General features: G+C 40.6%; 1 protein-coding gene and 2 long non-coding RNA genes across 6 annotated transcripts in view; 2 read left to right on the top strand and 1 right to left on the bottom strand.

The window, feature by feature from the left end:
* ATP2A2 (ATPase sarcoplasmic/endoplasmic reticulum Ca2+ transporting 2) overlaps window positions 1-27,863 on the top strand; it is a 59,143-nt gene that overhangs the window by 20,906 nt on the left and 10,374 nt on the right. For both annotated transcript variants that reach the window (XR_009250501.1, XM_058691278.1), the window contains exons 6-13: window positions 13,212-13,292; window positions 15,328-15,413; window positions 16,400-16,864; window positions 21,487-21,575; window positions 21,960-22,062; window positions 22,871-23,002; window positions 26,667-26,789; window positions 26,890-27,108. Coding sequence is in view for 1 of the 2 variants with exons in the window: in XM_058691278.1 (XP_058547261.1) it covers window positions 13,212-13,292; window positions 15,328-15,413; window positions 16,400-16,864; window positions 21,487-21,575; window positions 21,960-22,062; window positions 22,871-23,002; window positions 26,667-26,789; window positions 26,890-27,108 (1,298 nt within the window). In the remaining variant the exon portion in view is untranslated. The remainder of the gene's footprint in view (window positions 1-13,211; window positions 13,293-15,327; window positions 15,414-16,399; window positions 16,865-21,486; window positions 21,576-21,959; window positions 22,063-22,870; window positions 23,003-26,666; window positions 26,790-26,889; window positions 27,109-27,863) is intronic.
* On the top strand, window positions 18-2,331 carry LOC131489367 (uncharacterized). The gene is made up of 2 exons (XR_009250508.1): window positions 18-1,635; window positions 2,185-2,331. It is a non-coding gene; the product is annotated as an uncharacterized LOC131489367 (long non-coding RNA).
* Window positions 22,800-26,667, bottom strand: LOC131489364 (uncharacterized). 3 transcript variants are annotated; one of them, XR_009250506.1, is made up of 3 exons: window positions 26,481-26,667; window positions 24,181-25,877; window positions 22,800-24,005 (listed from the first exon to the last, which is right to left on the bottom strand). It is a non-coding gene; the product is annotated as an uncharacterized LOC131489364 (long non-coding RNA). The 3 variants fall into 3 exon arrangements; XR_009250505.1 differs by having other exon boundaries at window positions 22,800-24,455; window positions 24,994-25,877; XR_009250504.1 differs by having other exon boundaries at window positions 22,800-25,877.

Below are 27,863 nucleotides of genomic sequence, written 5' to 3'. Positions count from 1 at the left end.
AAAAAAAAAAATTAAAAAAAAAAAAAAAAGTTTGAGGAATTCTTTGATGAATTGAAAAACACTGGAAAATACTGTGAAATACCTTGTAGGTGACAGCAAATGTGGAGCTGCTATTTGAATACTTGTAGAAAGAGACCTTTTTGTAGTCAGTTTTTGGATATAAGGATCATCTAAATTTAGATGATAAAGTTCTTTCTGCTAGCTTTTGGGAGACTATAGAGTGGTTTTGCTGAACTTTCTGAAGGTTAGGCTGGACCAAGAGGCATTTTGAGGGAGAGATGTAGGAATTGAGGAAATTAAATATATGTTGCTATACCAGCTAATAATCTTTCCAAGCAGACATTGTGTAAGCATGCATAGCATATGCGATGCTTAAGAGGTATCTAGAATATAGGAGCCAAATAAAATTGCTTCAGCAAGTAAAAAAATGGAGATAGTTACCCACATTTTCATCTTCTGAAGCCATGGTGTTTTTTTTAAGCTTTCTATATTATCTGCTTATCAAAGTGATTCAAGCTATGATAGTCATAAAATTTTTAACTTTAGAATTTTGGGGGTCCCCGTGTATGCCTGGGGAGTAGGTTATTTATTGACTCTCCAGGCTATTGTTTTCGGGATTGTTTAAAAACAAACCTTATGTATCTTGGTAACCCGGAGTTGGCGAACAGTACAAAGACATAAATACCCTTAGATGATTCCTGTCCTGTAGTATGCTCTGGAGCAAATCCTACTTTAAGATTATGTAAATGATAGAAATGACACATTCTTAACGTGAGATTACATTTGCTTTAGCTCCTAAGGAGATCGATTTTCTATTTCTTAAAATGAAAAGTCAACGCTCAGTAGTGCCAGCAATTTCAGGATTTACTCAGTAAAAAAACTAATTCTTTAACTTGGTAACTAAATATTTGTAGGAAGAAAAGTTTCACTTTTGATAGTCATCTTGCAGCCATGGAAATTAGTAACCCCTGTGAAGTAGTGTTGTTTCTAAGCAGTTGAGGGAAAGAAAAGACAAAATTGTAAAATTCAAAGATGACTGATTCACTGAAGGACCCAAATTATTATTCTAATTCTGCATGAAGCTGGACAGATTAACCTCTACAGAATTGGGTAATTGGAGTAGACTTTTTAAAGGAGCTTTCTGGCTCTAAAAGATGTCTGATTCTGATAACGTGGCCTTATCATTTGTTAACTTGGGCTGTGAATCCAGGTGTACTTTGGCTTTTAGAAAAAAAAGGATTGGAGTAGTCTGACTGAACATTCAGCAGACACTTAATCCATAACTGCCAAGCTCCCTAACACAAATACCCAAGTGACCAATTCTGTGCTGTAGAACAGAGGAGTTGGCAAACTCTGTGTGTGTGTGTGTGTGTGCGCGCATGTGTGTGTACAGAGCCATTTTATTTTATTTTAATTTAATTTTTTTAATTCTTATTTATATTTTTTTAACGATTCATTTTGGAGAGAGAGTGACAGAGTGCAAGCAGGGGAAGAACAGAGAGAGAGAGGGAGACCCAGAATCCGAAGTAGGCTCCAGGTGCTGTCAGCACAGAGCCCGATGCAGGGCCTGAACCCACGAACCGTGAGAGCATGACCTCAGCCTAAGTTGGATGCTTAACCAACTGAGCCACCCAGGTGCCTTTTAATATTTGAGACTCTGTGAGACCCAAACAGTCTTTGTAGAAAAATCTTTTTTTTTTTCCTTTAAGGCTTTAAAAATGTAAAAATCATTCTTGTCTTCAGGGCTCTTTTAAAAACAAAAACACGCCTTCAGATTTGGCCAGCTGCTTGGAGCAGTGTTTCACTAACTTTATGTGCATGGGGATTTTGTTAAAGTGCAGATTTTGATTCTGTAGGTCTGGAGTGGGGCCTGGTTATTCAGCATTTCTACCAAGCTCTTAGGTGGACCACATTTTGAGAAGCATAGCACAGTAGTTCTTAATCATTTCTAGATCACAGTCCCTTTGAGAATTGATGAAATCTTCCCAGAGGCCCATTCAAAATTTTGCGTGCAATTCAGGGGGGTTCATTTGCCCTTCTCTGCAGAAATCCACTTAAGGATCTAGTTATGTGGTTTTTTAAAGTACGTACTCCATATGATCCAGCAATTCCATTTCTGGGTATATCTGAAGGAAAGGGAATCACTATCCCAAGGAAATAACTGTACCCCCATGTTATTTGCAGCACTGTTTACAATAGGCAAGACATGGAAACAGCCTAAATGTTGATGAATGAACGGGTAAGGAAAATGTGTTAATATGCAGTGGAATATTAGTCCGTCATAAAAAAAAAAAAAAGGGAAATCCTGTCATTTGCAACATGTATGGACCTTGAGGTGTTGTGCTAAGTGAAATAAGTCAGAGAAAGACATACTGTGTGATCTCATTTATATGTAGAATTTAAAAAATTATAATAATCTGAAATTCCTAGAAACAGATCAGATTGGTGTTTGCCAGGGGCAGGAGTGAAGGAATTGGGTGAAGGTGGCCGGAAGGTACAAAACTCGAGTTATAAGACAAGTGTTCAGGGGATGTACTATCCAGCATGATGACTATAGTTAACGATACTATATTGTATGTTTGAAAGTTGCTAAAAGTAGCTTTTACCACAAGGGAAGAAATTGTAACTATGTGAGCTGATGGATGTTACCTAATTGTAGTAATCATTTTGCAATTTATACATAAATCATTATGTTGTACACCTTAAGCTTATATAGGGTGATATGTTGATCTTAATAAAAATGGGGGGTGCAGTGAAGTACAGTTAAGTGGTGTAATTAAGTAAAATATTGTCTTGTTAAGCAGTTTACATAGTATTGCTGAACATTGTTAAAAAGTTTTCACCTGTTTCTAAAATGATAACATGAGGTGCCTAACTGGCTCAGTTGATAGAATATGTGACTCTTGATCTTGAGGTCATGAGTGTCAGTCCATGTTGGGAGAAGAGATTACTTACAAAAAAAACCCAAAAAACAAAAAAACCAAATGCTCTAAAATGATAAACATGGATCAGAGAAGGAGAAGCAAAAATGTATGACCAAATAAGGTGGTGAGCAGGTTTGCTGTGTAGCCTTTTCCCCCATATGGAATTGTTTTGCAGTGAGGGTAGGAAAACCAGGCTAGCTAGAGGTATTGGTCTCAGCCTCTGCAACCAGATAATGTAGAAATCATGATCTTAGTTGTTCCTGTAAGTCATAGTTCAGTTTTACAATCAGAAATGTTCTTAATCTTAAATAATTGTACATAAGCAGAAGAGCAAATAATCTAACAGAAATCAGTTCAGATATATTAGAAGCAGAGTTTTGAGACCTAGGGCCCTTCATTCATTAGTCAGGGTAGCTAAGACTGGGACCCATGAGAAATAAGGAACTCAGGTCTCTCTGACCATCAGATCACAATGGACTAGTTGATTTTGAAGCTTTACCTGAATCTCCTGGGGCTGGCATTTCCTGATTTCCTGTAATTACCTCCTCTCCATTCCCCATGACTCAGTGGTAGTTACAGTACCAGTAAGTGCCAGCTCCATCCGTGTCACTGTGATTAAGATTTTGGAAAACTTAGAAGAAACCACATAGTATAGGGAACATGTTTCCTAAGTGTGAAACAGAACTGCCAAGATCACCAGATTTGACTATGTAAAAATGTAGAACGATGTTGATTTTTTTTGTTAAAAACTTTGATCTTGAAGATAAAAGAATTTTGGAAAATAAGGTGCTGATTGTTACTAATGCTCAGAAAAATACAAGATTGAAAGTATTAGGAAATGGCAGGAATTAAATTTGGTGGAGTATATGTTAGAAAATTCTGCTTCTAGGAGTCTATCTTCCAGAAGTAATCTCCGTACACAAAGATGTTCGGCATAGATCATTGTAATGGGAAAAATTATAAATGCCTAGATGGCCATGAAAATAGTGACTGATTTAGTGTGTGGTGTGGATATAAACACTGTGACCTTAGCTTTCTGTGCCTCCATTTCTTCATCTGTAAACTGGGAAAGAAGAGAATCACACCTTTTAGAATCATGAAGATTGTTCTTAACCCATAAACCCCTTATAGTAGTGCTTGGTATAGAATAACCAAGCATTCTCCAAATTTTAGTGTATGTTATTAACTATGCAGCCATTAAAAAAGCATAAGACAGATAAGCATATATAAAGGGAAGAGGTTTATGATTTCTATTTTTTTAGATATATTTTTTTAATGTTTATTTTTGAGAGAGACAGTGACAGAATGTGAGTGGGTTGAGGCAGAGAGAGAGGGAGACATAGAATCCGAAGCAGGCTCCAGGCTCTGAGCTGTCAGCACAGAGCCCGGTGCGGGGCTTGAACTCATGAGCTGCGAGATCATGACCTGACCTGAAGTTGGATGCTCAACCAACTGAGCCACCCAGGCGCCCCTATGATTTCTATTTTAATGAAGTTTTAATAAGTTATCCATAGAGAAATACCTAGCAGATAAAGACGTCTAACAGCTGGTGTCTATTTTGATGAGAGGAGTAAGGAATGGGTTTTCACCTTTTAAAAGCAGGCTTTGCTTCTGTAATAATGAGAAAAGTCAGGGGATGTGCTGGATGCTGTGTACTGTGAGCTTAGTGACGGACTGCGTCAGCAGCATGTACTGAGTGAGCATCATCTCCCACCTCTAGTAACTGGAAACCTGGCTCCTTAGGACCAGCTATGCTATTTTTAATCAGTTTTATTATAAAACAATCCTTACTAATAGCTAAAATATAGTTGTCTGTTCTCCACGTTAGTTTTCACTTTGTAGTCACACAGAAGTTTGATGGTTCCTCCCATGATGGCCTGTTAGGTAGGGGAAGGTAAATTCATTGCCTTTAGAGAACTAGAAGGGAACTTTGCCAGAACTCGGACCCACTGCAGCTTGTCCAGTAGCAGGTGGCAGTTGGGGTGGAGCAGGGAGTCTGGAGTGCAAACGGTGTGAGGATGCCAGAAGTTTATTTCCAAGTTAGTTTTTGCTCTTTCAGCTGTTCATGTAATTATTTTCAAACCCTTTACCATCTTGATGGTTTTCTTTGGTGCTCAGATGTAAATGCTGTTACGTAAATGGAGTCTGGTTGATATTCGAGACGCTCTTCTGCTTTTACAGACTAGGGACACTTCTTTGGCAACCTTCATTGCTCTACCAGCTAAAACCCTGCTCTCACATGTGCTCTTTCCCCTCCACCTCTAGCTAATCTGTGCTAGCATACATGTTCTGTTTTGTTTTTAGTCTAAATGTAAAATTTAAGTAACAATCACTTGTTTCTTCATTCATCTTAACCAAGTCTGAGATCTCTTTGGTCTTGACTCTCTTCATTGTTCCTCCCTTTGTGACATTCTTCAACTTGATAGTTATCATAAGTCTCTGATGCTTGTTTATTAAAGGAAATAATGTGTGCAAGTATTTTATTTGTTAACAGATATTTATCTGGCACCCACTGTGTGCCAGCACAGTGCTCGGGGCTAGGAAATGCACAGTGACTGAGTGCGTGCCTCATGGAGCTTTTGGTGTAATAATGGGAAGACTTACTGAGCACGTGTGTGAGCGTGTCCGGAAAGGAAAGAACAGCTCTCTGTGGGCGCATCGAAAGGGATGCCAACCTAAAATGGGAATTTGAGGAATGCCTCGCTGTTCGGGGTGGGGCAAGGTGGCAGAGAAGAGGGTGTATGAAGACTCAGAAAGAGCTTTGAGGAATTGGAGACCGTTGTGTTGGAGGTTAGAGGGAGAGGAAAGTGGTAAGAAGCAAGCAGCAGCTGGGCCCTGGGAGGTGCTATAAACCACCTTTAAGATACCGACTTGATCTCAGTTCTGGGAGGAAGAAGGTATTTAAACATTTTAAATAAGAGACTATAATATTTGCATTACTTTTTTATTTTTTATTTTATTTTTTGAGAGAGAAGGGGCAGGAGGAGAAAGAGATCATCTTAAGCAGGCTCCATGCCCAGCATGGAGTCCAACACGGGTCATTCTTAAAACCGTGAGATCATGACTTGAGCTGAAGTCAGACGCCTAACCAACTGAGCCACCCAGGCACTCACCCCTCCACCCCCCTTTTTTTTTGAAGAGCGTGAGAGGGTGCAAGCATGGGAGAGGGCAGACGGAGAGAGAATCTTCTTAACCAGGCTCCACTCTCAGCACAGAGCCCTACGCAGGGCTCGATCCCTCTACCCTGGGATCATGACCTGAGCTGAAATCAAGAGTCCCCAGCTTAGCCAGCTGAGCCATCCAGGTGTCCCTACGTTTGCATTTTAAGCCATCATAGATAATACTTTGAACAAATGGACTGGAAGCAAACTTAGTGTACTATGGTGATTTGTAATGTTCCTTCCCTACTTACCCTAAGGTCTGGAGAAAGCAGGCAAGTGGACTTCTCAAGTGAGGAATTTCATTCACTTTGCCCAACTATAAAATTGATGACTCAAATCAGAACAATGAAAATATTTAAGTCATAGTTAAATGTTTAATCTAGGTTAATTCTATTACAGCTTGCTTTTCCTAGGAGCCATTTAAAGTAAAAAAACGAGGGGCGTGTGGACGGCTTAGTCGGTTGGGCTCGGGTCATGATCTCACAGTCTGTGGGTTTGAGCCCCACGTCAGGCTCTGCTGACAGCTCAGAGCCTGGAGCCTGCTTCAGATTCTGTTTCCCCCTCTCTGCCCCTCCCCTGTTCATGCATGCGTGCTCACTCGCTCTCTCAAAAATAAACATTAAATAAATAAAGAGATAAACATGTATATCAAAAAAATAAACTAAAAAACAATAGTGGTATTTAGGCGATAATTTCTGATCTTATATATAGTTTTTTTAGAAAAGACTTGAATAGTCGGTAGAATTTGCCTCAGTAAATTAGATTTTTTTTCCCCTTCATAGAACTAGTTCATAAAAAGGCCTTTTCTGAGTAATGCTGATTTAACCATCAGTATTTGTTTATTTTTAAATATTTAATTTTTTTTTTTTAAGTAATCTCTACATACAACGTGGGGCTTGAACTCATGACCCCAAGATCAAGAGTCATATGCTCCACCCACTGAGCCAGCCAGGTGCCCCCATCTGTATTTATTTTTGACATAGTGATGTAAACATCGTTTAAGTACCATGGATTACATTCCTTTCTAGGTTTTAAGATAAAGGAAGTTTGCGTTCATTTCTAAAATGTGGCAGAGTAATTTCCTTTGACTTTTACTTGCATTCTTGGTGAGCTAGTATTAATTATACATGGAGGATTTTTTTCAGAGTAGAAATCCCTATTGTGGTAGCAGGTTAAAGACCGATGGACTTATGAAGCCAAGAGCTGAATCTGAAAAGTGTCCGAGGTTAAACAAATGGAAGGTATTTCTAACAGTTTATTCTTTTATTACACCACCAGAACCTAAGAGACGGGGAAAAAAATTTTCAGAGGAGAAAATTGCAGAGCATCCCCTTGGCAAGAGTAAGAATTTTCCACTACCACTTGCTGTTAAGGGCATTGACATGCTCCATCAGGGAAATATTACTGGGTGCGATCATCAGGAACAGCACTGCCTGCTCCTCACACACAAAACCTCTGTCTGAAATTCATAGAAGCCAGCGGACAAGGAAAATAATCATGTCTTAATTTGAAAAGTATCAATTGAATCTTCTTTTGCTTCCCTAGAGAGTGTGCGTCCTAATAGATTGAATCCTGTATTGATTATTACAAACAAAAGCATAAAGCAGAGTCACATAGCAGGTTAAAAGAAGTCTTTCGTTAATTGAGGTTCCTTAGGCAAGACTCCTTTTACTTCTAGCTTTAGTTTCCTGACTAAACTGAGGGTTGATCAAGATGATGTGGGGGTTTTCTAGCTAAGAGGATACTAGAACAAAGCAGGTGTTGAGGAACACCAGTTTGGACTGATGCTTTGTTATGGATTTATGCTTCCTTTCGTTAGAGATAGTTTTTGATGAAAACAATGAAATGTAGAACTTTAAGATGATAAATTTCTCAGGTGTTGGAGGACTTAAGGTCCTCTTGGCCTAGAGCTGGCATACTTGGTACATGAGATGCAGCACACAGTAGGCTGTTCTGAACAAGCCCTTCATGGGATCTGTGACTCCAGTTATTGTGCATGGTGGTGATTGTTTCTTCTTAGGTTTTTTTGGGTTTTGTTTCCTTTTGTTTGTTTTTGTTTTTTGTTTTAGTGTTTGGAGAACTTTTTTTAAAAAATGTATTTATAACGTTTAATTTTGAGAGAGAGAGGGTGAGTGGAGGAAGGGCAGAGGGAGAGGAGGGCACAGAACTCGAAGCAGGCTCCAGGAGGCTGACGCGGGGCTTGAACCCACGAACTGTGAGATCGTGACCTGAGCTGAAGTCAGACGCTTCCCAGGCACCCTTGGAGAACTTTTTAAAAGGTGGATTCCTGGACCCCAAGCCAAATGCATTAAACCAGACTCTTGAAGAGTAGTTTCTGAGAGTGTATAGTTTATAAAAGGCTCCCAGGTGATCTTTTGTTTTAGCTCCTAAATATTTAATTGCCCCCCAGTTAGAATGCCTGTTATCAGAACCAAGAAAAGTTGAGAAAAGCTTGAGGTCAGTTTTTAAGGGCTTCCCAGGTCATCTGTTCCACTAGCATTTGACATTTGAGTCATTCCTAAATATTTAGCCAACAATTAAATGTATATCCATATAATTTCTGTACAGCAAAGAAATGACCTTCATGTATTTTTTTTTTAATTTTTTTTAACGTTTATTTATTTTTGAGACAGAGAGAGACAGAGCGTGAACAGGGGAGGAGCAGAGAGAGAGGGAGACACAGAATCTGAAACAGGCTCCAGGCTCTGAGCTGTCAGCACAGAGCCCGACGCGGGGCTCGAACTCACGGACCGTGAGATCATGACCTGAGCCGAAGTCGGACGCTTAACCGACCAAGCCACCCAGGCGCCCCGACCTTCATGTATTTAATATAGACCTTCGGGGGCACCCAGGTGGCTCAGTTAGCATCCAGCTTTGGATCAGGTCATAATCTCACGGTTGGGTGAGTTCAAGAATGTGTGTGTGTGTGTGTGTGTGTGTGTATACATGCACACCTGTGTTTGTTTTTTTTGTTGTCGTTTGTTTCAGGAGTAGAATTTAATGATTTATAACTTACATGTTGTAACAAGTATGCATCACAGCAAGTACCCTCCTTAATGCCCATCACCCATTTAGCCCATCCCCCCAACCTCTAGCAACCCTGTTTATGCCCCTATGTTCACCTGTTTTGTTTCTTAAATTCCATGTATGAGTGAAATCATAGGATATTTGTCTTTCGTTGACTGATTTATTTCACTTTTAACATAGTACACTCTACTTCCATCAGAACGAGTATAATTTTTAATGCTGCATATATTTAGTATTGATTCCAGGGCGCCTGGGTGGCTCAGTCGCTTGAGCGGCCGACTTTGGCTCAGGTCATGATCTCACAGCTCATGAGTTTGAGCCCTGCATTGGGCTCTGTGCTGACAGCTCAGAGCTTGGAGCCTGCTCCAGATTTTGTGTTTCCCTCTCTCTCTGCCCCTCCCCCACTCACATTCTGTGTCCGTCTCTCTCAAAAAAGTATGAACTAGGGCTTATATGTGAAATTGTTGAACTAGAAAAACAGGATTCAACTTTTAACATAAAATGAAGTGTTCTTTTAAATTGCTGGTATAAAAATAAATAAATAAATAAATTAATTAATTAATTAATTGCTGGTATATGTTCAGCTGTTATAGAGACCGAAGTGTCAGAGTACTTACAGATTGTGGGGACCTCTATGCCATGTTAGACATTTTTTTGCTCCTGTAGGACCATGACATAAATTGCCTCTGACAGCAGGAAACATTTTTCTTTCTTTCTTCCTTTTTTAATTTATTTTGAGAGAGAAAGAGAGCGGGGAAGGGGGAGACAGGGAAAACAGAATCCCAAGCAGGCTCTGTGCTGCCTGTTGTGGGGCTTGAACTCACAAACCATGAGACCATGCATGACCTGAGCCAAAATCAAGAATGTCAGACACTTAACTAACTGAGCCACCCAGGTGCCCCAAGAACCATTTTCAAGTAAATTTTCCATTTAGAGTCCAATGCTTATGATTGAACCTTATAATTCTTTTCTTTAAAAAAATTTTTTTTTTAACATTTATTTATTTTTTGAGAGAGAGTGAGCCAGGAAGGGGCAGAGAAAGGGAGTCACAGAATCCAAAGCAGGCTCCAGGCTCTGAGCTGTCAGCACCGAGCCAGATGCAGGGCCCAAACTCACAAACCGCAAGATCATGATCTGAGCCAAAGTCAGACGCTTAACCAACTGAGCCACCCAGGTGCCCCTATTCTTTTCATGTTCAGGATCACATGTGATCGAATTAATTGTGACATCCAGAAATAATACAGTAAAATTTTTATTAAAAATTTTTTTTAATCTTTATTTTTGAGAGAGAGGGAGACACAGAATCTGAAGCAGTCTCCAGGCTCTGAGCGGTCAGCACAGAGCCCGACGTGGGGTTCGAATTCATAAACCATGAGATCATGACCTGAGCTGAAGTCTGATACTTAACCAACTGAGCCACCCTGGCTCCCCTACTGTAAAAAATTTTAATTGGTTTCAAATTTTTATCTTGATGGAGCACTTGAGCTGTTGTTAGGCCATTGAAGTTTAGTTATATATGGTTACTTATTGTAGCAGGAACAGAATTAAGAGGAAAGGTTCTCGTTTATTCAGTTGGGGAATATTGCTGTTTGTTGCATAAGCATTTCCAGCAGGAGTTTCACTTTAACTTAATGTGTCCCTGCAGTCAAATGCAAGGGTGATCCTTGTCTCTTGAGATTATATACTGACAGTCTGTTTCTGTGCCCCTTTGTGACCACATTCCCTAGTTAGGCTACAGGGTGGTTTAATGAACTAGAGGTCAAAAAGCAAACCAGCTGTTCCTGAACTTCAAAGCTCTGAAAGGCAGAAAAACCAGAGCTAAGTGGTAGGTGTTTGACAAATAAAATGAGTCTCCTTGGACAGAAAAGCTATTTTGCCAGTTTGTATATAACCAGTGACAATTAAAATTCAGTTTGTAGAGTAAGTATGGGAAATGAACATTTGACTTAAAAATACTATATGTAATGCTAGGGGAGACTATATTTCTTCTAATTTTTAGCTCTCCTTGTATCAGACTTCCAAAACTACCATAGTTACCTTTTTTTTTTTTTTTAACTTTTTTAATGTTTATTTATTTTTGAGAGAGAGAGAGACAGAGACAGAGACAGAGTGTGAGCCGAGGAGGGTCAGAGAGAGAGGGAGACACAGAATCTGAAGCAGGCTCCACGCTCTGAGCTGTCAGCACAGAACCCGATGTGGGGCTCGAACCTACAAACCCTGAGATCATAACCTGAGCCAAAGTCGGACACTTAACCGACTGAGCCACCCAGACACCCCCCCCCCCTTAGTTACCTTTTAGAAGGTCAGGAAAAGCTGACCATGTGCAGTTGCTTTGGTACTGATATGTCCTCATTCAACAGTATTTGAACACCCACAGTGTGCTGGACACTATTCTCCAGGCCCATGTGAAACAGTGGCTTTATCTGTTCCTATATCTGCAATGTGGCATTTACTTTATACAAACTAGAGATGTGAGCCCTTTAAAAGAGCTGTTAAAGGAGCTCTTTGGCCTAGTGAAGAAGACTGTGTTGACTTAAAGATCCTCTTGAGGTGAATTTTTTTTTAAATTTTTTTTAATGTTTATTTTTTGAGAGAGTGAGTGGGGGAGGGGCAGTGAGAGGGGGAGACACAGAATCCGAAGCAGGCACCAGGCTCTGAGCTGTCAGCGCAGAGCCCGAAGCAGGGCTCGAACTCACCAACTGGGAGATCATGATCTGAGCTGAAGTTGGACACCCAACAGACTGAGCCACCCAGGCACCCCTTGGGGTGAATTTCAAAAGGCTTATTCACTTATTTGATAAATCAAATTTCAAAAGATACCCAAGGGTACAAAGTGAAAAGTCTCCCTCTATCCACCACGCTGGTAACCCCTACGTTAACATTTTGTGACCCCTTCCCGGAGGTATTTCCCTTATGAATGGTAGCTGTCTATAAGTATTGTTTCACACTCATGGTCTTCCCCCCCCCCCCCTTAATATACAGTATACCTAAGGAGGAAATTTTCACTTTAGCATGAATGGAGTTGTCTTATCTTTCTACTGTTAATAAAAAACTATGCTGTGACTAACTACATTCCGTATGAGCCTATCTGAAGAGTAAATTCCTTGTAGTGGAATACGTGGTGTAAAAAAAAGATTGTGCTTTGCAGTTTTGATATATAGTGCCGAATTGCCCTCCAGAGATTTTGTAACAGTTTTTTCTTCGTACTCAGCAGCGTATGAAGGTGGGCACAAAGTCTGGAACCAGAGTGGAATTACACACTAAATGGACTGTTAATATTATGTAGAATGTTCACTGACATTACATGCATTTAATTTGTTGTTGTTAACTGTGTACTAACACAGCATTTCATTGATCTCTGCTCAGGCACTTGCCTCCAAGTGATTTATGACACTGATTTTTTTTTTCCTTATTTAAATGAAAATTTTCAGACATTAGAGTCACCACCCTGTAAGAATCCCTGTTTTTTATACATCCTCGCATACTTGGTACATTTTCTCAACTCTTATTGTCTGTCAATTTTTTTTTTTTTTAATTTTTTTTTCAACGTTTTTTATTTATTTTTGGGACAGAGAGAGACAGAGCATGAACGGGGGAGGGGCAGAGAGAGAGAAGGAGACACAGAATCGGAAACAGGCTCCAGGCTCCGAGCCATCAGCCCAGAGCCTGACGCGGGGCTCGAACTCACGGACCGCGAGATCGTGACCTGGCTGAAGTCAGACGCTTAACCGACTGTGCCACCCAGGCGCCCCAATTGTCTGTCAATTTGATAGTTTAAAAGTGGTGTCTCCTGCTTCCATTTCTTGTTACTCTTACAAGTGAGATTTTTTTTTAGTGTCTTTGAGACGTTTGTTACCTATTTGTGATATTTTAGCTTTTCTGATGGGATAATCTGTTATCTGTCTAGCAAGAGTTTTTCTAACCCTAAGGATAAGTTGATTATCTTACTTAATTTAACAGATTTTGATATATTTGTGCTGTATACAGGCTGTGTATTTCCCTTAAAATTTGTTTTATTTGGAGACAGATTTATCTCTCTGAAACACGAACATGAATTACAGAGTTGCTTATTTTAACTGCCTTTATTCTCCCCAATTAGTTGGTGACAAAGTTCCTGCTGATATAAGATTAACTTCCATCAAATCTACTACTCTGAGAGTTGACCAGTCCATTCTCACAGGTAAACATTATACATTGGAAAGTCCTTGAATGTGCAGACTCTCTCAGATCCTGTGCTAAGAGTTGACTCTTGCCTCACTGTCCCTTTATCGTACTTCACTTAATCCTCTCCAAGATATTTACTTCTTAAAACTTCATAAATTAGGCTTTTTTGTCAATGTATGAGGTTTAAAGGTATTTAAAAACAAACTTGGCTTTCATCTCCTAAGGCCCCTTTAAATTTTGCCAAAAATTAGCTTTCAAAAAAAAAAAAAGTTACAAATTCCTACATTAGCAGAAGCAGTAATCTTTCTTTCTTTCTTTCTTTCTTTCTTTCTTTCTTTCTTTCTTTCTTTCTTTCTTTCTTTCTTTCTTTCCTTCCTTCCTTCCTTCCTTCCTTCCTTCCTTCTTTCCTTTCCTTTTCTTTCTTTCCTTCCTTCCTTCCTTCCTTCCTTCCTTCCTTCCTTCCTTCCTTCCTTCCTTCCTTTCTTTTTATGCTTATTTTTGAGAAAGAGACAGCATGCAAGCAGAGAAAGGGCAGAGAGAGAGGGAGACACAGAATCCAAAGCAGGCTCTAGGCTCTGAGCTGTCAGCACAGAGCCCGACACGGGGCTCGAACTCACCCCGAGATCATGACCTGAGCCGAAGTCGGACACTTAACCGACTGAGCCACCCAAGCGCCCAGCAAGGGCAGTAATCTTCAGGTTGAAGTGTTGTCTCTCTCTTTTGTGGAAAATGAATTACTTAGTGTTCTTTTTCCAGGCAGGAGAAAAAGGCTCCAGAGCTGTAATTTTTTTCATTGGAGGAATGCTACTCTTGCATCTATCATACTTGGCAATGATCAAATGTAGAATTAACAAAAGCTAGCACCTTCCAAAATGGTGAATGTTTTACTGCCTGAAGTTTGCATGTTTAGATCTGAGATTGTTTGGAACATTTTTCCATTTTTGTTTGATAAAGGTACAGTCTAGGGGGGAGGGTTCATATTAACTGGAAGTAAGGTGGTCAGAAGATTAACTCAGACACAATGCTAACCTGAATTAAATAGAGTATAAAATCCAAAGGTAATCAAGATTTATCTGATTATCAGTTTTGTAAAGCAGCTGAAGTAATGGGAGGTAGTATTGTGAGTAGCCTGAGCTCTGTTTTTTATTGTTTCGTTATGAATAGCTTATTTACTAAAACTCCCATTAGCAGCAATAGCTGAAAGCTGATTAAGCCATAAAATGTTGGGAAACTGATTAGGTTGTGCATATAAAATTTTCATCGTGTGCCCATAGAAATAATTAACTTTTAAAACTTTTCATAGAATCTCTTAAATGTTTTTTGTTAAAATAATCATGTTCCAGTTTTAATAACTGGAGCCATATTTTGCATTACTCAGAGTGACCCCAGTTATTTTCATAAGTGATGTTAAGTAAAGTTGAAACCGAATTCAATGAGACATTGTAAAAGTTGTAAGAAGTCGTCCTTTATATACCATGTGGTGTTTTTAGTGCAACTGCTGATGTTTTTCAGTTTTGTTTTATTGAAATAGAATGGTCTGATCACTCATCACTAATGCAGATATTTCTAAAACTGTGTTTTCATTTCTCATGTCTGACATTATTGAACAGGTTTCCCATTGATGCTCCTCATTACGTAATATAATGTATCTAGTTTTTTAGTGTGTTAAGAATATATGTTCACCTTTTTTTGGAAGTATTAGTGTGTATATGCAACTACAACAAATAAATATAAATACATATTCACAGTATTAGAGTATAAAATTGATACCTGAAAACAGACTAGATTTGAATAGTTACTGTGGGAAATAAAGGCAGTTGACTGGGATTTTATTTCAAAATTAAGTTTATTTTGAAATTGTACTAATTTTAATCCTGACATTCTTTGCTCTGAAGTTAGTTAGAACTTAGAAGTTTTACTAGCTCACCTCCTTTGAGCAGATGGGGTCTTTTATCCTATTTCCTGAGAGTGCTAGCAGTTCAATGAGTGAGGGTCCAGGTTCTACATGTGGATGGCACGGATCTAATGGTTCCTTCTCTCAACCTGCTTAGGTGAGTCTGTGTCTGTCATCAAGCACACTGACCCTGTCCCAGACCCACGGGCCGTCAACCAAGATAAGAAGAACATGCTGTTTTCTGTAAGTACTTTGTCAAATGTAAAGATCAGGTCAAACACCTTTAAATTCTTTATCTGTATACCTAGAAAAGTAGATCTGTGTGAGAAAGGCTTAGCCTATAAAGATGTTTTTAAATGATGTGGATGATATCAGTATGTAGATCACAGGAAAAAGGTGTGTGTTTAGAAAGTAAGCAAATGTGGCAACAATAATAAGAGGTGAGTCTGGGTGAAAAGTAAAACGGGTGTTCATTGTACACCAGTTTTTCTGTTAAATTTTTTTGAAATGAAAAGTTGAGAAATTGATAGGCTTTGCTTGTTTGGCATTTCAAATACTTCAAACGGTAGGTATTTGTATACGGGTTAGTATGGGAGCCTAGCCACTCCTAGTAAGTCAGGTGCTATAGGATTACAGTGAAAATCATGAAGTGGTATCACACCAGCACTGGGAAGTAAAGTGGGGTGGGAAGAGAGTGCTCCTACTTGATTTCATGATTTCTGAATGCCAGTGCTTGAGTGGAGGTCCTCAAGGTAGCTCACGGTGCTGGTGGCCCTGCTTGTTATAGGTGATCACAGTGGGGGCAGGGAGGTTGAGCTATTGGAGCCAGCTGTGGAGAATGCTTAGGGTTGAGGGCCGGATGGAGTTTGAAGAGTCAGGAACGCAGAGGGGTCAGAGCCCTGTTCCAGCCCAAAGCCAGTCTGCAAGCCAGGCTCAATATTATGAGTAGAGTTTCCAGGGGCGGGTGGTCAGGGTGGAGCTTCCCTGGGCAAGTAGGAACTGCATGAAATGAGAAACAAGAAGAGCCAGACCATGCTGCCTGCATTGTCCAGGTTGGATGGCTAGTTCTCGGAGTAGCAGCAGCCACTGGAAGGCCCAGCAGAATATGAGAGTGTCTGGGTGCTCTAATAAATACCCACAGACTAGTAAACTGTTCTGAGTTCACTAGTCGGTGTTTAAGTTGGGTGCAGTGTTACTCTTCTAATCAGTTTCCTCTACTTCTGTTGTAGGGAACAAACATTGCTGCTGGCAAAGCCATGGGAGTGGTGGTGGCAACTGGAGTTAACACAGAAATCGGCAAGATCCGGGATGAGATGGTGGCAACAGAACAGGAGAGAACACCCCTCCAGCAGAAACTAGACGAGTTTGGGGAGCAGCTTTCCAAAGTCATATCCCTTATTTGCATTGCAGTCTGGATCATAAACATTGGGCACTTCAATGACCCAGTTCATGGAGGCTCCTGGATCAGGGGTGCTATTTACTACTTTAAAATTGCGGTGGCCCTGGCTGTGGCGGCCATTCCTGAAGGTCTGCCTGCTGTCATCACCACCTGCCTGGCTCTTGGAACTCGCAGAATGGCAAAGAAAAATGCCATTGTTCGAAGTCTCCCTTCTGTGGAAACCCTTGGTTGTACTTCTGTTATCTGCTCAGACAAGACTGGTACGCTTACGACGAACCAGATGTCAGTGTGCAGGGTAAGTGGGAGTGATTTAAGACTCTTTGCTGCTGGTGGTTATTGATTCATCCTAAGAATATGCCCTCATGTCATCAAAACCTTGGATTTGTAATTTGAGGCCTTTTAAAGTACTTTAAACAAATAGGGTTGTGTGTATAGCCTTAACCCAAGGTAATCTGATGCCTCAAAGGAATTTAGTCCTCTAATTCCTAAAACTAATTCATGAAATAAGGGTATCTGCATGGTTAACGTACTTACACTGGGGAAGGTAACTATAGACGGGCTGTAAATGTGTTAGGTGACTGCTCCATCACTGAGTGCATGTATGTTACTGAAACAGCCTTAAGAGAATTCTGTAAAGCGGCTAGTTCCCTACCTACCAGCCTAGCTAAACTTCTAACTTGTGTTTTCATAACACAGTGGATGAGACATGCTTTCTTGAAAGGCACAAATAATTGCTTTGTTCTATGTTCATCTTTCTTTCTTAGGTTGTCTTGACCATCACTTGGGGGATAAAATAAGAAACTGTTTAAACTTGCCCTTAGAAAAGTAATAACTACAGAAATACTGATACAGCTGAATTAAGTTCTTTCCCTAGGTTTTATTTGAACAACTTTATACAAGTGAAAGTATAATTTTCCCAAAGGTACACAATTTGTAAAATACTGAGTGGACACCAAAGATCCTGTTTGGCTTGTTAAATATTGAGAGAATCAGTAAAATGGTAACACTGATTACAAAGAGCATTTGAGGAAGTACTCAGTAATAGAATAGAATTGCTATATGTTAGATTACAAAAACTGGTTAATATCCTATAGGGCACCGGCGCCTGGATGGCTCAGTTGGTTAAGTGACCTGCCACTCTTGATTTCGGCTCAGGTCATGATCTCACGGTTTGTGGGTTTGAGCCCCGAGTCCAGCTCTGCACTGATAGTGCGGAGCCTGCTTGGGATTCTCCCTCTCCCTCTCTGCTCTTCTCCCATGCTTGCACTCTCTCAAAATAAACAAATAAATAAACTTTTTAAAAAAGTAGTCACTAGGGCAGTGAAACTACAGTTTGTCTTTCCTGTAGGAGTATCCACAACCTCCTGTAAGTAACGAGCTCTAAATAAATAAATAGCACAGTGGAACAGTGTTTTATATTTCTAGAATACTAATCTTTGAGCCTGTAAAGTAATGCTTCTGAATGACATTGAAGGGACTGTGGATATCCTGTTGGCCTTATTTCCAGGTTTTGGATAATGTTTTTTCATATTAGAAATCATTTTTCTTCTAATACAATTAAACCCTTGGAATTTTTATCTTGCCAAATTGAAACTCATGATGATTTGTAGATACACAACCCCCCCCCCCCAATCTTTGTGTAGTCAGACCCCAATTTAGAATGAATGGACAGGTGTTTTGTCTCTTATGTGGTAATAAGCAGGGTTTGACTCAGCTACCTAGGTTTACCTAGGTTTTCATTCCTTGGAACCAGAAAAGGTGTAAATTGGCTAATAGCTAGTTGCCAACTAATTTCAAACTGTGGGAGCAAATCAGATTTCAAACTAAGAATAAAACAGAGTCTGTAATAAAAGATTTTTGTTTTTATATTTTCTCTTAGCTGGTGTAAGATGTTTTCTTCCATTAAACAGCGTAGCCTGCTTCTTTGTTCTGTTGTACCTCTGTGACAGAAAGCTGATGCTAATCTGTATTCTATGGGAGGTTTCTTGCAGCAGGTTGCATAACTGCCCTTGACTTAGAAATACTTTCATCATGCAGTTCCTAAATGGTTTACTTGTAATCTACCATGCCCACTTGCATTCAGATTTACTTAACGTGAACTAAAATTCTGAATATCTTAGAATATTTTGGACCGTGGTATCAACTGAAAGTTTCACTTTTTTAAACTGTATCATAAAAGAAATGACATGGTGTGTGGTAATAATGTCAACTTATGATGTTGCTTAGTGTACTTAGTTTTTCACATTGTGACTTTATGAATCCTGGTAATCCTGCTCAAGAGGTTTAAAAACTCAGGCCCTGAGAAGTTGAGAGTTAAGTGATATGTCTGGGGGGGTCACACAGCTTCTAATAAAAGGGTAAAAAAAGGGTAAAGTTGGGTTTTTTATAGGAGAGATGGGTAGTTAAACCTAGTCCTCTGTCTTCCACTTAATAATTATATAACCTTGAGCACTTGTTTAACCTCTCTGGTCCTTTGTTCCTCTTCTGTAAAATGTCAAACATATTTGGAAGGAGCCATTTGACAAGCTTCCTTTTTTTAGTTGTTGTATCTGTTAGAAAAAAATGTAGGCGTCACTGATACTGCTGCATGTGATCTTGGACATGAATCTTTTCCTCATTTAACACTGGTTGCGCATGTTTGAATTAGAACCTTTTTTATCAGGAGTCATCACAGTTTTAAATCCTCTTATATAATTTCATTAAAAAAAAAAAAAAAAAAAGACATAGACATATGTGTTGTTCGTGGCCCTAGTTCCGTTCCAGGGTTAATTTATATCTAAGTAGCTTTTGAAATGAAGCTTTTTGGGCACCTGGCTGGCTCAGTCAGTAGAGCATGTGACTCTTGATCTTGGGGTTGTGAGTTCGAACCCCGTGTAGGGTGTAGAGTTTAAAAAAAAGAGATGTGGGGCGCCTGGGTGGCTCAGTCGGTTAAGCATTCCAACTTCAGATCAGGTTATGATCTCACAGTTCATGAGTTCAAGCCCCGCATTGGGCACTGCGCTAACAGTGCAGAACCTGCTTGGGATTCTTTCTCCTGTCTGTGCCCCTACCCTGCTTGCACGCTCTCTCTCTCAAAATAAACAAACTTTAAAAAAATATATTAAAAAAAAAAGATAAAACTTTCAGAACTTAAAAGTTTGTCCTATATAACAAGCAAAAATCTTGTGAGGCAAAAATAAGTTATTTTAATTTTTTTTTTTTTTTTTTTTTGATGTTTATTTTTGAGAGACAGTGCTAGTGAGGGAAAGGCAGAGAGAGAAGGAGACACAGAATCCGAAGCAGGCTCCAGGCTCCGAGCTGTCAGCACAGAGCCCGATTCAGGGCTTGAACCCATGAACCGTGACATCATGACCTGAACCGAAGTTGGATGCTTAGCCAACTGAGCCACCCAGGCGCCCCTAAAAAAAAGTTACTTTAAAATAAGCATGAGCTGATTTTGTTACTGAATATGAGTTGAGATTCTCTGAAAAGATACCTTAAAGCACTACGTGGCTCTTTTTAAACTTGAGTTTAGTAGTTTTAAACTATTGTAAATGGTTTGATTATATATTTAAAAATTTTTTAATGTTTATTATTTTTGAGAGAGAGACAGAGTAAAAGCAGGGGAGGGACAGAGAGAGGGGGAGACACAGAGAATCTGGAGCAGGCTCTAGGCTCTGAGTTGTTAACACAGAGCCTAGTGCAGGGCTTGAACTCACGAACCGAGAGATCATGCCCTGAGCTGAAGTCAGACACTTAACTGGCTGAGCCACCTAGGCACCCCGTTTTCTTCTGACTCTCTCTCCTCTCTCACTCTCTCCTTCCTTCCTTCCTTCCTTCCTTCCTTCCTTCCTTCCTTCCTTCCTTCCTTCCTTTCTCTTTCTTTTTTAATGTTTTATTTGTTTTGAGAGAGCGCGCATAAGGGGAGGGGTGGGGGGGGGGGCATGGGAGAAAATCACAAGCAGGCTCCAAGTTGTTAGTGCAGAGCCTGACTATAGGGCTTGATCCCACAAATGGCAAGATCATGACCTAAGCTGAAATCAAGTCAGACAACCAACTGAGCTACCCGGCCACCCCTGGTCATGTTCTTAATTGTTCATATTTCAGAGGCATTTTGGCACCATAAAGTATAGTTGAAGTAGCACTTTGTGTTTTTGTTCTTTGTTTTATGAGAAGTTGTTATAGTTTCAATTTGCATGAAAACACAAGTCTAAATCTGAGTCTTCCAAACTGGGCTTCTAAATCATGATTGAAAAGCAAACCGAGGGGGGCTGGGGGAACCTGATCTTTAAGAAACTAGCTCATGTCACTGTAAAATTAAGAATCCTTTCCTAAGCATGCTTCTGTCTGTGTTGCCTTGGTGATGTCAGTTCAGTCAGTTCTGCAGGCTCCTTATGTGCACATGGAGTTATGCAGCTTCATAGAAAATGAGCTATTGCCACAATAAAAATAAGTGGGAAGGAGGAGAGAAGTGATTTGTCTTATTTTACTCAGGGAATGTTTATGCAGCTCTGAAATGTGAGTTTATTCTTCCCAGGCTTTTACTATTAGCTCCCAGGCATGACTACCTAATATTACTTTCTCAGCCAGCCGTTTGAAATTGGGAATTCGGAGTCCTCTGAAGACTACTGCTGTGTCTTTGGAATTGAATGACCTGGAGTCCTCATAACTTAGATTTCATGTGGGTTGTCTTCTGTGTCTTTGGTGCCCCTGTTGTTTATTTATTCAGCACCTCTGTGATACTGTTTTTCAGACTCTTGGATGGATGGGGGAGGCAATCCTAAATAGCATCTAGTTGGAATAAGGAAAAATCTGATGCTGAGGTTCAGTTCATAAGTTTCATTAAAATTGTTTTCTTCCATGAGAAATGCTTTTTGTCTTAGCAGAGATTATTTTTTTCTGGCACATTTTAAACACTTGACGCTTTTTTTTCTGTAGATGTTCATTCTGGACAAGGTTGAGGGGGATACTTGTTCCCTTAATGAGTTTACCATAACTGGGTCAACATATGCACCTATTGGAGAAGTGTGAGTAAACCCACCTTATCATTTAAAGGATCCGTTGTAGCAGTTTGGTACTTGTATAGATTTAAGAGAAAACAGGTTATAAGTCAGTGACTATTTTCATTTTTATTTAGCTCTGCTTTAGAGCCGAATTTTTCAGCTGGTTTGTTCTGTATTGATACCTGTGGTGGAAGAATTTCATTAATTAAGAACTTCTGGTCTTTATTGGTTGATTCCTAATATCAAAGACACATTCTGTTGTCTCCAGCATCAGATTTCTAAGAACCATCACTCAGATTTTTTTGAATACTTGCCCGGCTGTTGCCCACAAAATTATATTACAAATTAAATAAAAATCAATAGAGATGACCACATTATGCTCTAAAAGTGTTTTTCTTCTTTTGATAGGCATAAAGATGATAAACCAGTGAAATGTCATCAATATGATGGTCTTGTGGAATTGGCAACAATTTGTGCTCTTTGTAATGATTCTGCATTGGATTACAATGAGGTAAGTCTCCTCATAAATGAGAAAGTAGACCTGGCTATTCTAGCTCAAAGGTGGGGTGGGTGGAATGAAAATCCAGCCTTCCTTCCTCTGGAAAGTAACGGTTTCTGATTTTATTTCCTCTTTCCATTTTATCCGAGTCAGCATGACCTAGTCAAAGAAAGCCGAGAGCCTTTCATCTATCCTCTGAGTGTTGCAGTCACTTTTAAACTAAGAGGATGTATGCGATGTTCCCTTTGGCTTGTAGTGTGGCTACCAAAAGTGAAGAAAACCTAGGAGAGGAAAGGTTTTCCTGAAAGTAGAGGGTATTAATCTTGTTTTTTAAGATGGGTAGTAGTATATCCTTGAGGATGAGCTGAGGCTTAGAGGGCTGTTTTGATGATGATGATGATGATGATGATGATGATAAAATAATATAAAATTTAAACAGTAGACCTTTTTTTCCTCCCTTTTTACTTACAGATTAACCCACTGGTTTCTAAAAGACAAGCCAGTCTCCATCAGAACCTGAATGTGAACTCTATAGAATGATAAATAATGACATGCAATTTCACATACTATTTGAAAGTTGTTTGAATTAATACTGTGACTATTGGCTTCTCATAGTTAAAGGAAATAAAAAATATCGTTATTAGAATAAGATAAAATGTGCTTTGAGTGTATTTTTGTCTGCCTCATTTGCTCCAGAGTAGGATAAAAACAGCCCCGACAATAATGGTGCAACGAAAGACAAGCTCTCCTCTGATGGGAAGTCTTTATTGATGAAAAACTTATTCACTGCTTTTTCACTTTATGCTTTTAACCAATACAGGCGAAGGGCGTGTATGAAAAAGTTGGGGAAGCTACAGAGACTGCTCTCACTTGCCTAGTAGAGAAGATGAATGTATTTGATACCGAATTGAAGGGTCTTTCTAAAATAGAAAGAGCAAATGCCTGCAACTCGGTCAGTATTGAAGCGTGGGGTGTTGTGTGCACTGCCTTTCGTTCCCCGTCCTCTTGGACAATTAGGTAGATTCATACCTTCTCCTCAAACTGGCGGCATCTCCTTCTCTCATTTGCTCTCTGGTACAATGATCTGGCTACCTGTCTGACCAAGAAAATAGAAGCAATCACTAGATAATTGCCATACGCAGCTGTCTGCACCTGTAAGCTCTACCTCCTCTCCCGTGGCACCGCGAGCAATCTGTCGTCCTTGCTCCTGTCAGAACCCCCCTGCCCTTTGTGCCATGAGTCCCGACTTCTCTCTCCTGCACTATCCATTTTCCATCTCTGGTAGATCCTCATCGGCACAGGACAGAGTAGTATGTTTTTTATCTTAAAACTTTCTTTTTTTTGTTTCCCCCTCTAGCACTCTGCTTCTTTTCTTTTCTAGTAAAATTTCTCAAAGTAGCTGTTTTAATGTATTCTCTTGTTTCACTTTTCTGATTTTCTCCAGTGCACTCCAGTCAAGTTCTTTTTTTTTTTTTTTTTTTTAAAGTTTATTTTGTGAGAGAGAGAGTGCATGTGCAATCTGAGGAGGGGAGAGAGGGAGAGAGTATCCCAAGCAGGCTCTACAATGCCAAAGCAGAGCCCGATGCAGGGCTTAAACTCACGAACCGTGAGATCATGACCTGAGCCGAAGTCAGACACTTGACTGAGCCACCCAGATGCCCCTCCGGTCAAGTTTTTTAAGCATTTTGGTGAGCACACCAATGTCAGGCTGTGAAAGGGTCCATCCAGTCCAGTCTGGCATTCACAGACAGGGAAACTGAGGCCTGCAGTGATGAGCATAGTTTCACAGGGTGAGGCAGAACTGGACTCCTTCTCTAGCACCCTCTCTTCGCATCCTTTTATCTCCTTTATATTATCAAGAAAGCAAAGCTAACACCAGAATTAAGGCCCTCCCCGCTGTGACATGATCCACACTCCACCATTAGCAATCTCATAGTCACAAGGGTCCTGGGCAGCTCCTGTGGCATCCATAAAATGGGAGATGTCCTGCTCTCCATTTTAGAGCCCTCACTCTCACACTGGCAGTGAGCTGGGGCGGGATAAAGGGGGCAGAGGGGCATCCTTGCAAAACCACATTGTCTGACAGCTCTATTAGTTGGTTTGACTAAGTCCCTCAGAGGCAACCTTCACAGAGACTGAGGGTTAGAACTGTTTGATTCTAGACCTGTAACCACTCGATAAAGGGAAACAAGTAGTATGGAGCTTACAAGCAGTGTATTAACTGTCATTTTGACGGGACGTAAGGGCAAGGCTGTCTGTTCTCTTGTCTGCAGACTAAGCCATTTCTTGATCCATGGCTGCCTCATTTTTTTTGTCAGCAGCTGAGCGAGGAGATCAGTGATGACTGTCATGGGGGCTCCTTCACCGAAAATTTCCAGATCTGAACTCATGCCAGTCTCCGGCCCCTAGAAAGCAGGAACCTGTTGTAGTTCAGAGAGGAAGTGGGCAGAACCCAGCTTTTTAAGGCCTAATGGACTATCCTGATGCTGTTAGAAATGGCTGTATTCTTCTCTCCACCCAGAATGTATCTGGTGCCCAGATCTACACCTAAGAATCACTACACATTCCTTCAGTCTTTCTAGAGCATTTGGTGAAAATGCTAAACACTAAAACTAAACACGTAAATAAATACATACGAGTCAAATAATGCAGAATTCAGTGATGGTCTTTTTTCTGCTTGAGGCAGCTCTGGCTGAGAGGATGACCATAGTCCACCCAGCCTGGCAGAGAACCCACAGATGTCTGTCCACTCATCACTGCCCACATTGGATGCTGAGGTTCTTGAGGATTTCTGCAATTACTAGCTTTATATCTGAGTGGGGGATGGGGGAGGATCAGTGTAATTCACATAATTGAATAAAGACAGAAAACCAGAAGATCATTTAAGTAGATGTAGAAAGGGCATCTGGTAAAATTTGTGTTCATGATAAAAACTCCACAAACCTGGGCACCTAGGTGGCTCAGTCGGTTAAGCTTCCAACTCTTGATTTCAGCTCAGGTCATGATCTTAGTTTGTGAGATAGAGCGTGGAGCCTGCTTGTGGTGGTTCTCTCCCCATCCCTTGCTGACTTGCTCACTCTCTCAAAATAAACTACAAAAACAAAACAAAAACAATTCAGCAAACCTGTCTTCAAGTTGAAGGTATATTTACACAGAGTCTGTACTAATGTCATACTTAGTAGCTACAAAAAATTTTCTGCTCTCAATGTTTCTATTCAGTATTGTCCCAGCAGCCCCAGTCAATTTAATAAGACAAGAAAAAGAAATCAAAGGTATAAAAATTAGAAAGGCTAGTGTAGGGCACCTGGGTGGGTCAGTGGGTTAAGCATCCAACTTTGGCTCAGGTCATGATCTCACAGTTCGTGGGTTCGAGCCCTGCGTCGGGCTCTGTGCTGACAGCTAAGCCTGGAACCTGCTTCAAATTCTGTGTCTCCCTCTTTCTCTGCCCCTCCCCATCTCATGCTCTCTCTCAAAAATAAACATTAAAGATTTTTTTTTTTACTGTTAAAAAGGTACAGTGTATGTTGTAGATAACATGGTTGTGTACACAGCGCAACAGTGTCTGAATCCAAAGGGTCATTTTCAGTCCTCATTTACCTGAGCTGTTGGTCTCTCCCTCTGTGAAACATTCCTTCACTTGTTCTCCTCCCTCCCATCCCTCTGCCAACTCCTCGGTTGGATCTTACACATATGACCCCGGGTGGGGAGGCCCCAGAGCCCAGTCCTCAACCTTTTCTGTCTTCAGTTACTTCCATGAGCTCTTCCATGAGCTTCAGTTACTTCCATGAGGTCAGTGTGCTGGCGTCTAATGTGCAGGCTCCCTAAAGCTATTTAGAATAAAGAGAACAATGGCTTTTCAGGTGCTTAGTAGCCACATAGGACAGCTACATGAACAGCTCCCATAGAACATTTCCATCACAGTAGACACTTCAGGGGGGGCAGCAGTGCTGTGGACCAACCATTCCTGCCCACGGTTGCCATCATCTCTCTTAGATTATTTGTACTAAATGGTGCTCCTTGTCCCCCTTCAACTGCGAGAGCCTGAAACCCTCCATCATCTTCCCATTTTCACTTGCTATAAAAGCTAATTGCCTTAAAGTGACTTTCAAAGTCCTACAACCTGCTTCTGTCCTCCCACACCTACCCCCCCCTTCCCCCCCCCCCCCCCCCCCCCCAGCCATTACACTTCTCTCTTTTTCTTGCGACTCTTCCAGCTATATGGCCCGGAGGCTCCTTGAACATGCCAGGTCATGCCAACCTGCACTTCGGCACTCTCAGCTCACACATCCTTCACATTTTTACTCAAAGTCTGCCTTCTTCTGACTACATTATGTAAAATTGCAACCTATACATACACAAATTTTCTATCTCCCTTCCTTGCCTTATCTAAACATTTTTTCCTCCATAGCATTTACTATATGTGCATTTACCTTCTAGTGTGTCTTTCCCAAATGAGAGGGCAAGTTTAAACTTCATGAGGGTGAGAACTTGTTCGCTGTCCATGGCTAAACCCCAGCACCTGTCACAGAATAGGCGCTTAGTGAACATTTGTTGACCAAGTAAAAAATATTCAGAAATTGTTACCCAGTAGTATTCCATGCGTGTTCTCTTTTCAGGTCATAAAGCAGTTAATGAAAAAAGAATTTACTCTCGAGTTTTCACGCGATAGAAAATCAATGTCAGTTTATTGTACACCAAACAAACCAAGCCGGACATCGATGAGCAAAATGTTTGTGAAGGCAAGTACAGCAGATTGCAGTTGAGATGTTCTTTGCAGGATTAGGATCCTGGGTGAGCCCAGTAAGTACAGTTCCTGATCTAAATCTGTAACATTTCCAGGGCGCTCCCGAAGGTGTCATTGACAGGTGCACCCACATTCGGGTTGGAAGTACCAAAGTCCCTATGACCCCTGGAGTCAAACAGAAGGTCATGTCTGTCATCAGGGAATGGGGTAGTGGCAGCGACACACTGCGGTGCCTGGCTCTGGCCACTCATGACAACCCACTGAGAAGAGAAGAAATGAACCTTGAGGACTCTGCCAACTTTATCAAATATGAGGTTAGCTAACAAAATGCTCCTTCCCCCACACCCTGCACACTCATTGTGTTCAAACAGCGCTCCTTCAGTAAAAGGTCAAATGAGTCTCGCTTTTGCCAAGAAAGAGGTGTGGTTATTTGTTTTTCTGCAGGCCAAATGCCCCACCATTCTAATTCAGCGTGCTGCTTCCAGCATGCCTAGTTAACAGTTTATTTTTTTTTTTTAATTTTTTTTTTTTTAACGTTTATTTTTTATTTTTGAGACAGAGAGAGATAGAGCATGAACGGGGGAGGGTCAGAGAGAGACGGAGACACAGAATCTGAAGCAGGCTCCAGGCTCTGAGCTGTCAGCACAGAGCCCGATGCGGGGCTCGAACCCACGAACCGTGAGATCATGACCTGAGCCGAAGTCAGACACCCAACCGACCGAGCCACCCAGGTGCCCCTAGTTAACAGTTTAATACAGGTCTGTTGTTTTCGAGGTAGGAAAGTCCAGACTTGAGCTAAAGAAACTTGTAAAAATGATTTTGCAACTCTTAAGTAAATTAAGATGTTTTAAAAATAGGGACTATTTTTTTTAAACATTCATTAGTTACTGAAGGTCAAAATATCCAAGTTGAGAGATTTCTTCTACTCCTCTGCTCATAGTAGAACTCTTTAATTCTGGGTGTGTGACTTCCTGAAGCACTGACCGAGAGGAATTAGGAAGAACTGGTCCTCTGGGCCATAAGAGTGGCCAGTATCAAAATGCTCTTACTCCTTAGTATGTTTTTTTCT

The sequence above is a fragment of the Neofelis nebulosa genome, chromosome 11 (genome assembly GCF_028018385.1).
Source record: "Neofelis nebulosa isolate mNeoNeb1 chromosome 11, mNeoNeb1.pri, whole genome shotgun sequence".
Lineage (NCBI taxonomy): Eukaryota > Metazoa > Chordata > Mammalia > Carnivora > Felidae > Neofelis > Neofelis nebulosa.
The sequence above is the reverse complement of the archived record's forward strand: the minus strand, read 5'-3'. Positions and strand labels throughout refer to the sequence as shown.